The sequence below is a fragment of the Cucurbita moschata genome, unplaced genomic scaffold (genome assembly GCF_002738365.1).
Source record: "Cucurbita moschata cultivar Rifu unplaced genomic scaffold, Cmos_1.0 Cmo_Scf00047, whole genome shotgun sequence".
Classification (NCBI taxonomy): domain Eukaryota; kingdom Viridiplantae; phylum Streptophyta; class Magnoliopsida; order Cucurbitales; family Cucurbitaceae; genus Cucurbita; species Cucurbita moschata.
In genome coordinates this window covers 223,911-236,809 of record NW_019268563.1, presented here as the reverse complement: position 1 = coordinate 236,809, position 12,899 = coordinate 223,911, and the positions used below count along the sequence as shown (strand labels likewise).

Sequence of the window (12,899 nt, the reverse complement as noted above, 5' to 3'; positions counted from 1 at the left end):
GCGTCTATTAGAGCGATGTTTCTACGCCCTTGTAAGAAATGTTTTGTTATTCTCTCCAACCGATGTGGGATCTCACAATCCATCCCCTTTGGGAGTCAGTATTCTTAGCACACTGCCCGATGACTGGCTCTAATACCATTAGTAACAGCTCAAACCCACTACTAACAGATATTGTCTACTTTGACCCGTTATGTATCGCTCTCAGTCTCACAGTTTTAAAATGTGTCTGCTCAATTGTTGCCATCCACTTACGTAAATGCTTATCGTCGAAAGTCAATCATCACCTAACCTTTCGTCACCATCACTTCACATGAGCAACCATTGTTTCCAATTATCGATAGGGTTTTGACTTCACAAAAGGGATGTATGTCCCAGAGTATTATGTGCACAAAAGTAATGAAAGTAACACATTACGTAGTGTTAGTGTGTATGAAAGTAATGCACATCTATGCATGAAAATGATGTAAAACGAGTGAGGTCTAGAGTATTGAGAGTGATGCTCGTCTAATAGGTTTCGTGAATATGAAATTGTAATGGCTCAAGCCCACCGCTAGCCGATATTGTTCGCTTAGGTCAATTACATATCGCCATCAGCCTCACGGTTTTAAAACACGTCTACTAGGGAGAGATTTCCACGCTTTCATAAGAAATGCTTCGTTCTCATCTCCAACCGATGTGGGATCTCACAGAAACCATATGCATAAAAATGATGCACACCCTAAAGAAATGGAAAGAAACGAGAACACAAGGTCAGGTTTAGGTCTCACCATAGTCATGTTAGCTTAAATCATGATTGCACGTGTTTGCATTTCTTAGCTTCAACGGCAGCAGAGTCACTTACTACATATTTTTAATTTCAATCTTTTCCAAAAAAATTCAAAGTAAAAGCAAGAACATTCTAGATGGTCAACGATGGTTGTCACGAAACCTCGTGTTTTATGTTATATGTAACGTTTTTTTTTTTTTTTTGGGTTCCCAAATAAAAATCTAACATATTTGGAAAGTTGTTATCTTTTATCAAATTTTATTTCATTCTCAACATGCATATAAAAACAATCCAAGTCATAAAGGTCGGTTTGTTTCGTAGGAATCCAAGATTCTCATGAGACAGACAACTAAGATAACTAAATCACTTCGTTTGTTTTGGAGTAATCTATGATACTTAGACATTTTATGTAACAACTCGAAATTTAAAACATAATAATAATATTAATATATAAAAAAAGTTGTCTCACCTGGCTTAAGTTGAGAACAGAAAGAGAGATAGACTCTAATATAAATAAAAGGTCTCACGGTTTTATTGAATCACAACAATTGTTTCGTTTCATCTCATTTGGGCGGTTCAGAGCCAATCGGAGAATACATTTTTTTTACTGTTCTAATTTGATTTTTCAGCTGATTCGGCTTAGGTTTGATACACTCGGACCTTTTTCAACCATTTTCGACTCTTTAGGATGTGTTTTTTTATACTTTTAGATGCATTTAAAGCTAGTACGACTACTTGTTCCCTAATTTAAATTATTTGGAATTAAGTTTTTTTGTGCAGTTAGATAAGTTCATTTCTTCGGTATTAAAATTCTAAATTATGATTGTTAGACTGATCAAGTAGAATTATGTTTCAAGGAGCACTAGCATCAATAAAACATCATGTGACACCCGAGTAAAGAATAGGTACATGAATGTACCAAAATCATATCCGAATGAGAGCAATCATGTGGATTGGATGACTAAGAAAGACTTGAAAGAAATGAAAGTTACTAACTATACCAACATAGGAACTTCATGTTTAAGCGGGCATTACTTGAAGCAATTCTATATTTGGTGACCTCTGAGGATTTTTTTTCGGGATATATGCGAGTGAAGGAAAAAAAATTGTATGTGAGTGAGGAAAAAGCATGAGTAGGGACTCGTATTGGTTTGTGGGAATAGTCTTTACTCTTAAGAAGCGAGAAGTAGGTAAGGGCAATAGGTGCCAAATTCAAATTCCGAATCCTAATCCAAATCTTGGGCATAAGTCCTTACGAATGGTGTCAAAGCGATACCTCTCCTAGTAAGACGTAATTCGAGGACAAACCAAGGTAGAAGTTGATGGACATATAACACCCTAGTAAAGGAGGGCACATAGATGAACCGAAACCACATTCAAACGAGAGTATTCTTGAGGATAGGATGACTAAGAAATGCTTAAAGAAAATGAAAATTACTATCTATACCAACAAGATGCACATTCCCTTTTAGTGACCCAATCATAGGAACTCCAGGGTTAAGTGTGCTTTACTTGGAGTGATTCTATGTTGAGTGACCTCCTATAAATTTTTCTGGGATGCATGTGAGTGAGGACTAGGAAGAACTCGTGTCGGTCTATCGAGATAGTCTCCATTCTTAAAAATGGAGGAGTAGGTAACATAACTATGTTTCAAGGGATGCAGAGGAATGTCGGGGTCATTAGATATTGATTCAGATTTTGAATCCTGAGCATGGGTCCTTACAAATGGTATCAGACTGATACCTCTCAAAGTAAGATGTGGTTTGGAGACGAACGAAGTTAGAAGCATGGGTCCTTACAAATGGTATCAGACCGATACCTCTCAAAGTAAGATGTGGTTTGGAGACGAACGAAGTTAGAAGCTGGTAGACATGTGACACTCAAGTATAGGACCAAAACTATATTCGAATGAGAATGATCTTGAGGATAGGATGACGAAGAAAAGCTTAAAGAAAAGGAACGTTTCTACCTCTCATGTCCAACCTTAACAATTACACCTACGCCATCTCATGCCTTTACAACATCTAACTTAGAGCTTATTATGGACTCAACTCTACGTATCTATCCTAAAATCAACTCTAAACGTTCCTAAATAATTTTAACAGGCCAAAACAGTAGTCATACCGACCTTTATCGATCTTGATTGGGTCAAAATTGCTTTGAGAACAATCCAAAATAGCAAAAGCGAATAGGTAACAACGATAACTTTGATGATAACATAAAACTCAGATATGAAGAATCGACAAATAGTCAAAACCCCTCATAATACATCTTGGGGCATTTTAGCGGTATCACGGGTAAAAATGATTTTGGTTATCAATCATACACCGCAGTATTGACACAACAATAATAGGCATGAGGCCATAGACAACAAGTCTTGGACAAGCATGATCAAGACATTCGACATGTGGCTACAGACAACACGTGTTAGACAAACATGACCGTAACATCTAACAATCAAACTCACACTTTTATTAGTAATCAATATAATTCAACTCATCGTATGAGTATCGATTGACGTGATATGAGATAGATGCGACGTAATATTTGACTCCGTGAACATTCGACAAAATTATGTGTTTAAGAGTAGTGCATGTGCACTCATGTGTTTGAAAAGTCCTTTAGGCTATACTATTTATTAATAACCATATATTATATGCATAAGAGAGAGAAAAAGATATATATTTTTTTAATTATTATTTTTATATAATTTTCCCAAAAATACATCACTTTTGAAATATTATTATCTACCTGGTTTGGATTCCAAATGTCTCAACATTTATGCAACACCACTTTGTAAGGGAAGATTATATTTTATATATATATATATATATATATATATATATATATATAATTAAAGATTATGATTTAAAGTTGGAGCCCTATTTTTGGTAGTGGCAAAGCATTACTTTTTTTCTTTTAATTTCCATATGCACATTTTACTTTTGGAATGTTATTTATAGCATTTTAGATCTATATCGAAATTAAATATTTTTTTTTTTAGTATCATAAAAGGGTCGTGTGATCGATAGCTGAAAACCCTTATGATAGCAAAAGTGTGACGTCTCATGCCTAAGATTCGGATCAAGATTCAAAATTCAAATTCAATACTTATATGCCCCAAGGTTGGAGTTTTCGTGGATCTCCCGGTTGAGGATTATTGGGAGTGAGTCCCACATTAGCTAATTTAGGGAATGATCATGGGTTTATAAGTGAGAAATACGATCTCTATTGGTACGAGGCCTTTTGGGGAAGTCCAAAACAAAGTCATGAGAGCTTATACTCAAATGGACAATATCATACCATTGTAGAGAGTCGTGATTCCTAACATGGTATTAGAGTCCTCAAATGTTGAACAAAGGGTGTACTTTGTTTGAGGGGAGGATTATTGGGAGTGAGTCCCACATTGGCAAAATGGACAATATCATAAGTACAGAAGGTGTGGCTTGTTGTGTAGTTAGTAACTTTCAATTATTTTAAGTATTTTTCAGTCATTCTATCCTCAGGATCACTCTCATTCAAATATGGTATCCGTTCATTCATGTACTCTTTATCTACTTGAGCGTTACAAAAAATTGGTTGCAAGTTGGGCCAGCTATGAAGGGTCTCAAAATTAAGCACCTTCCCAATGTTAGGTATCTCTAGTTTACGCAATTGTTGCAGCTCCTTGATGCACTACCCTAATGCCTTCGAGACAGAGTGATGGTGCCCCTTCATGAGCAACCCTTACCTACCTTAAATTACCGAGCGGCCACATATCATGCAATTTTTATTTATTTATTTATTTTTCCTAATATATATTTTTATGCCTATATACCAAAATCTCTTCACTCTACCACCATACAAAAATACCCAAAACTCAATGGTCAAGATTCCAATAGAAACGTCGTCGAAGTTCAGTGTACGAAGTGTTAGATGAACACGACTCTTCACAATGGTATGATATCGTCGACTTTGAGTATAAGCTTTCATGACTTTGTTTTGGGCTTCCCCAAAAGACCTCGTACCAATACAGATAGTATTTCTAGATTATAAACCCATGATTATTCCCTAAAGAAGCGGATCAGGATCCAGGTCGGACACAACCCGCAGCCCAAATTGCAGCAGCACCTGAGACCCAACCCATTTATTCCTCGGCCCAAACGCGTTGCTAACCCCATGTCTACAGAAGCCTGCACACGTGTGTCTGCAGCCCGAGTAACACCCAAGTACCAAGGCCCAAACCGTTACGGCCCAAAACCCAGATCAGCCCAAGCGCCGCAGCCAGCCCAGCAGCTTGTGACCTGCGTACCCGCACGCGACCTGCACACCCACGCGCGACCCACGCCTTGACCCAAAGTCGTATGCACACGCGTCAGCCTATTATTGTGCCATGTGGCACGCCTACAACGAACAACTCCCTCGGCTTGGCTCGGCGGCTAAAAAATCACTCATTCGGCTCGGTAAAGGAAAAATTAGTCATTTCTACGGTTTCGACCATCCCAAAGCTGAATTTGACCTTGTTTAAGACAAATAAGGTCGGTGGAAGGATAAATTTCTCAATTTAGGTTCAATTGAGTTAAGAATTATTAGATTACTAACGAAATGAGATGGACATTCTTATAGGAAATAACAACCGGCGGTAATTTGGAGCAATTTCGAGGAACGGGAGCGAAAATACTCGAATTAGGGAGAACGTTGGCTAAGACCAACTAATTAAGTGCTCCTACCATCGTTTGGTTATAATTGTATGTTGTATGACGACACATGCTCGTTGCTTTGCACGAGTTATAGGCATGTATATGCAAACTATTATGAAATGATATGTATATGCTATAAAATGTGATTGTTATGCTATATTTGATGAATTGATGTGTTTATGATATTATATGTTATGACATGATATGATATGTTGAAGACATGCACGGGTTATGTATGTGACTATTATGACATATGATTTAATATGTGTATGATATGGATTGTTATGTTTGAAAGCACATTATGATATGATATATGTGAGACATGAACGATATGATATGATTGACATGCAAAACGATGAACTAGCATGAAATACAACCCCGACATACACATGAAAGTTACGATAAATGATATGACAAACGTTATGAGAAATGATAAGAAAAATGTTATGATATGAAGAAAACGCTAGCGGGGTTGTATTAAATGATAATAAAAATGAAAAAATGTTGAGACCTCATGCATTATTGTGTGATTATGCATAGGGAGATATCCCTATTCCCACATGAGGGTAATAGTTTGACAGGCACAAGGGTCGTCCCCTCTTAGTTGAGACAACATTACATGGTCTATTAGGGAGACGTCAACTAAATTCTTGTAGATGACCAATATCGAGCAATATCTCCCATGTTATAGCAGTTTAGTAGTAAAAAATAATTAAAGGTCACACCTCACATATACTTGACATTTGAGTGAAGGACATGGACAATGAAATTTTAATAGGTTAACCTAAATAGAGTCCGGTCAAGAACCCCATAAGGGTTTGGAAGTGCTCCAAGGAAGCCGAGTACTACGCATCATGAGTTGATGAGAGCTCAAATTGAGACATTTACACCTAGTCAGTAGTTGATGGTCCATAATTCGAAGCCTCAAAGAGCGGGTCGATACATATGCTAACAATAAGTTGCAGTTTAGGCTCAACTAAATATTCCTATACACTTCTTAGCTGGTCGTTGACTAATTCTACTTTGGCGTGGTCCAACTTCATCTATATCGTTCCACGCATGCACGATATCAAATTTAGAGCCTATTCATAAAACTAATATCAAAACAACTATAAACATTTATAATTTTAACCTTAATTTGCCGGAAAAACATTGAAGTAGAAGGCTTTACATAGTACGATGAATAGGGGTTTGGTGTCCAATTGTATAGAGTTGTGTTAATTACTTTAGTTAGTGCTCTCCCTCTCATTCCCCATTCATTCAAAGTGCCTTTCAATTCTTCCTTTTTTTTAATCTAATCTTTCTTCCTTTATATACTCTTAATATTTTTGTTTCTTTTTCAACTTTGAGATCCCACATCGATTAGAGTTGAGAACGAAATATTTCTTATAAGGGTGTGAAAACCTCTCTCTAATAGATACGTTTTAAAATTGTGAGGTTGACGACAATATGTAACGGGCCAAAACAGACAATATCTACTAACAGTGGGCTTGGACGATTACAAATAGTATCAGAGCCAGATATCGGGACGTTGAGCCTTGAGAAGAGTAAATTGTGAGATCCCACATCTATTAGAAAGAAGAACAATGTATTCCTTATAACGATTGGTCTTGCCAACTTTGATTTCATAAGAAATTGCAAGAAATGGTCCAAACCAAACACCATCTTAGAGATCATTCTAATTTAATACATGAATTCATGAAGTGGGTGAGATTATCATTTTCCAATTATTTTGTTTTGTATTATAATCATATTGCATAAAACATTATCATTAAAATATTATTTAATATGAATGAAAATTGGAGTAACGTTAGAATTTGTTTTTCATTCATCAAAAAAGGATTTTTTTAAAAAAATATACACAAATTCATCAACTCTAAAACTTCGCCTAATTCATATTATCTTCCGTTACAGCCATAAATTTCGTACCCGAGCTTCGGGATCTAGCGGCGCTAAGTTGATGGCCGGAGGAGGAGGAGATGTCGGACCGCCGACCCCGGCGATTTTCTGAGAAGTTTGAACTAAACACTGGCGACATTTAGGGCAAGAAGAGTGAGAACTCAACCATTTATCAATACACTTAACATGGAAGCCATGGTTGCACTTGGGGAGAAGCCGGAGCTTCTCGCCGTCGACGAAGTCCGACAAGCAAATAACGCACTCGGAGTCGAGCCCAGGGAGGTTGAGATCCGAGGAGAATTGAACCATAGTGAAGCTCTTGATAGCTTTCTTGTGGACTCCGACGGGGGCGGCGGTGGTAGAGGAGGGGTGAGTGTCGTCAGAGACGACAAAACGAGAGCATTTCAAAGCACATCTAATGATGGAGTTGAGACCTAATGAGCAAATTAAGGCGCAGAGGAGGACGGAGAGGACCATGACTACATTGGTATCGAAGGTGTAGGATTCGAGTGGGCGGTGGAGGACGGAGGAGGGAGCGTCGGCAGTGAAGGTGAGCGCATGGAGGGAGGAGTGAAGGAGGAGCTTTCTTGAATAATAGAACACTTGATCTCCATGGTGAATGAGCTGATGAGGTGAAGAAATGGAAACAGCCGACATGTTTTGTGTGTGTGTTTTTTAAGGATTTTGAATGTTTGATGTTTGAGATAGTGAAGAAGAGGTATTTATAGGGATAATGGATTTGCTTTATATGAGCTTTGTTGCTTAATTGGTTGATCCTTCGGAGAACTCCAAGATCTCTTAGCTTATCCACCTTGGAATTCCACAATCAATTCAATTTGGGATTTCTTTATTAACTCTTAAGATGTATTAAAATTCTCGTTAGGACGGACTATACGTATCTTGAAGTTCTTATTTGTCGTTGTTGACTAATTTCATCAATAAATTTAGGTTACGACAATCTCCAAATGATTCTTAAACAAAAAAAACATTTGACTTTTCAAATCGTAGATGATGAAAACCTCCGTGTACTGTGCTAAAAACTAGGGTTGCACATCGGCCTATCACTCAACGAAGGAGGAGTGTGGACTATATGATTAATTTCATCGGTGAAATTAAGTTACGATAACCTTTGAGTGATTCTTAGATTAGGGGAGATGACCTGAGAACCCCATCAATCCAAACTATCCGACCTAGCCCAAGGTTTAGGGTTTAGGGTTGGTTCGTGGGTTGACTTTTTTTTTTTTGTTGAGTCAACCTAACTAACCTGAAAATAGGGTTACAACACAACTCAACTCTGCTCCAAAACCCCATCAATCCGGACTATTCAACCTAGCCCAAGGTTCAAGGTTTAGGGTTGATTTGTGGGTTGATTTTTTTTTGTTGAGTCAACCTAACTAACCTGAAAATAGGGTTACAAGACAACTCAACTCTGCCCCAAAACCCCATCAATCAGGACTATTCAACCTAGCCCAAGGTTCAGGGTTTAGGGTTGATTTGTGGGTTGACTTTTTTTTTTGTTGAGTCAACCAACTAACCTGAAAATAGGGTTACAAGACAACTCAACTCTGCCCCAAAACCCCATCAATCCGGACTATTCAACCTAGCCAAATAGGGTTACAAGACAACTCAACTCTGCCCCAAAACCCCATCAATCCGGACTATTCAACCTAGCCCAAGGTTGTTACAAGACAACTCAACTCTGCCCCAAAACCCCATCAATCCGGACTATTCAACCTAGCCCAAGGTTCAGGGTTTAGGGTTGATTTGTGAGTTGACTTTTTTTTTGTTGAGTCAACCAACTAACCTGCAAATAGGGTTACAAGACAACTCAACTCTGCCCCAAAACCCCATCAATCCGGACTATTCAACCTAGCCCAAGGTTCAGGGTTTAGGGTTGATTTGTGAGTTGACTTTTTTTTTGTTGAGTCAACCAACTAACCTGAAAATAGGGTTACAAGACAACTCAACTCTGCCCCAAAACCCCATCAATCCGGACTATTCAACCTAGCCCAAGGTTCAGGGTTTAGGGTTGATTTGTGAGTTGACTTTTTTTTTGTTGAGTCAACCAACTAACCTGAAAATAGGGTTACAACACAACTCAACTCTGCCCCAAAACCCCATCAATCCGGACTATTCAACCTAGCCCAAGGTTCAGGGTTTAGGGTTGATTTGTGGGTTGACTTTTTTTTTTTGTTGAGTCAACCAACTAACCTGAAAATAGGGTTACAACACAACTCAACTCTGCCCTACTTTTAAGATTATTGTAAAAATTAAGAATATTTGACGTTTTAATCGATGTTAGTGATGTTTTGTAACTTGTACAAGCTTGATATTTGATATTTATGAGATTATAATGGATCAGTAATTTTTTTAAATAATTAAAAAATAACCCGACAATCCAACCCAAAAATAGAGGGTTGGTTAGCTTGAGATGGATTGTTACCCTCTTCAGGTTGCTCGGGTCACCAACCTAACCAACCTAAAATTTCGAGTTTATCCAAAAGGATCATAAGATTACTTGAGACCTTGAAACATTAGACTATTCAAATCCCAAAACGATAACTAAACCTTCTTATAACACGCTAGAAACTAAGGTTGCACATTAGTTAATCACTCGACAAACGAGCGTGGACTACATAGCTAATTCAAAAAGAAAATAAATTAGGACTAATACACATCGTTGAATAAGAAATTAAGATATTTTTTTTTGCACTTCAAAACGACATTTATTGATATATAATGGTACATAATTACATACAACATATTATTAAAATTATAGGTTTACGTGTATTTTATACGATATATAAGTACGGGAAGGAAGAAATAGGGAGAGATTTATTAATTAAAATGAATTAATGAAAATGAGTAATTAATTAATTAATTGAATGGAATTAAATTAAATTAAATTAATGAAATGGTGACGTGGAGGGTTTTGGAAGAGATAGGGTTTGTAGACAATCTATATGGATCCTCCACTGCAAAAGGCTTTAAATGGGCTTTCAAATCAAGATGGGCCCACCTACTTTTTGTGGGGCCCACACTACTACGAAGCTTCCTTTCATAATCCGCAATCCCTCCAACCTCCAACAAATATTATTAATCATTTATTTATTTAAATGTACTCAAATTTTTAAAACTTACCAACTTACCGTACACTATTTAGTAAGGAGAATTTGATTTTGAGACGTAAGTGTAACGCTCGGTTGAAAGATGGGTATATAAATTAACTGATACCATATTCGAATGAGAGCGGTGCTAATAATAATATGACTAAGAAAGATTTAAAAGAAATGAAAGCTATTACGTGTACCAATAAGGTGAACGTTCTTTTTTGATAGCCTAATTATGAGAATTCAATTCTATGTTGGTTGATCTCCTGAAAATTTTCCTAAGATGTATGTAAATGACCACAAAACATGCTAGAAGTACTTGTGTTGGTCTGTGGGGGACAATCTTCATAATTAAGCATGCTTTGCCTAGGAATATTCCTAGGATGCCGGTGAATGATGACAAAACTTGCTGGAATAACTCGTGTTAGTCTATGGGATAGTTTTCATTCTTGGAAGCACGAAGGCTAAAGAATGTGATCATGTCGCAGGAGATGTGCAACAGCCCAAGTCCACTGCTAGTAGATATTGTCTTCTTTGGACTTTCCCTGATGGGTTTCACCTCAAGGCTTTAAAACGTGTTTGCTAGAGAGAGGTTTCCACACCCTTATAAAGAATGTTTCGTTCCCTTCTTCAACCGATGTGGGGATCTCACAAATACACTCTTCTTGGGGGCCAGTGTCCTTACTGGCACATCACTAGATGTCTGGCTCAAGCCCACCACTAGCCGATATTGTTTTTTTTGGACTTTTCCTTCCGGACTTCCACTCAAAGTTTTAAAGTACGCCTTCTAGAGTGTCGAATTGGGTTTTCTAATAGTTCCTTTGGCTATGCTCATCTTCTTTCGTAAGTAAACATTACTTTAATTTTGAAGACACTCCGAGAATGATTAATTTCTAAACACATTAATGATGGTAATAATTAGAATTTGTCTACTTATTTTCCATTAATTTTGATTTTTCTTAAAATCTTAAGAGAATTAAATGAGAATATTAAATGCATAAATAGGTTAGCTCACTAATTTCAACGAAGTTTTGTTGTTAATTTAAACCATAAATTAATTTGAATGTAAACCAAGGGAAGAAGCAAAGAAAATATTAACCACATAAATTACATTATTAGATCTCCCAATCTTTTAATTATTTAGCTTAGCTCCACGTGTCATTTCTCCATTGGTCGCTTTTGCTGACATCATCCCTATACTCATCCAATCACATATTATTAAATTATTTGTTTTTAATCGATTTGTCTTCCCAAATTAACCTACCAAATTTTTCATGAACGCATCAGTCTTACTATTACAAGAATGTATCCTAACCATATCGTTCTATCAATCTATCCTAATCATATCCTCGTAGTCATATCATTTTTTTATGCATAATCTTAGACATATCGTTACAGTATATTTATTGCATCCTTCTCGTATCCTATCTCAAACATATCATTAAGCACATCGTACCGTAAGTATTATCATACAATTCACATATCATAACATAAACACATCATATCATAATCATATCAATTTATAAACAATTCACATCTATTAATATATATGACACATGCAGAACCACATGACACGTGTCAACATAAAAAAGAGTTGTGATGGTGGAGGGAGGGAGGGATCATTTATTTATTTATTTTTTATTTTTTAATTATTATTTACTTATTATTATTATTATTTATGGTTCCTTCTCAAAACCCAATCTCGATGGCGTCAAACATATTCGAAATCACACATAACTCGTCAAAACTCATCGCTACTCACTTTGTGTTGGCGATAGTTTCCACCTAGGGCGTGATTCGTTCTCGATTGGATGCTGGTTGTATTTTCGATTCTCATCGACGATGTACACAGAGGCTTCGCGAATGTTCATCGTTCTCTCTCTATCTCTCACGTTCTCAGATAGTATTTGGTGTGCAGGGTGGATGTTGGTGAACGGTGTGAAGAGTGAGAGACGTGTGGGTTGGTTGAGGATGCGAGAATTTCGATGTCTCGTCAGAATTCTCGCGTTTTTTGGTGATTGCGCAGATTTTTTTTAATTGTTGACCCTTACATTTAATTTGTCCAGACCGAAAGTCATGTTTATGAGGGTTTTAAATGATAGGTTCCTAATCATGAGTTGCTTGTGTTTGCATTCTCTGACCCTAATAGTGGGTCACTTACGTATTTCTTAAAATATTCAAGTCGTGTGCTACTTCTATATTTCAAATAACGACAAGACACTCTTGTACGACTGATGACAACATCGTAACTAAAGATCCTGAAACATGCATAAGACAATCACATTTAATTTCGTAGATTCAAGGTTAGTATACGACATTCCTTTTTTATTTTTACTTATGTCTATATTAATTTTTTCGTTGTTTTGTTTTAAGATCTTTTTCTCCAACATATAAGCTTATGACATTATTTTAAATAAATATTTCCGCATATGAAATATATCATGC

The 12,899-nt window shown here is 36.8% G+C and overlaps 1 protein-coding gene across 1 annotated transcript; it reads right to left on the bottom strand.

The window, feature by feature from the left end:
* Positions 1 to 7,250: 7,250 nt before the first annotated feature.
* On the bottom strand, positions 7,251 to 8,032 carry LOC111434900 (RING-H2 finger protein ATL78-like). Its single transcript, XM_023072231.1, has one exon. The coding sequence runs from the start codon at positions 7,999 to 8,001 to the stop codon at positions 7,354 to 7,356; it is 648 nt and encodes a 215-aa protein (XP_022927999.1). The 5' UTR covers positions 8,002 to 8,032; the 3' UTR covers positions 7,251 to 7,353.
* Between the last annotated feature and the right edge of the window lie 4,867 nt (positions 8,033 to 12,899).

Coding starts and splice junctions, on each gene's coding strand:
- LOC111434900 (XM_023072231.1), bottom strand. CDS start 8,001: ATGTCGGCTGTTTCCATTTCTTCACCTCATCAGCTCATTCACCATGGA.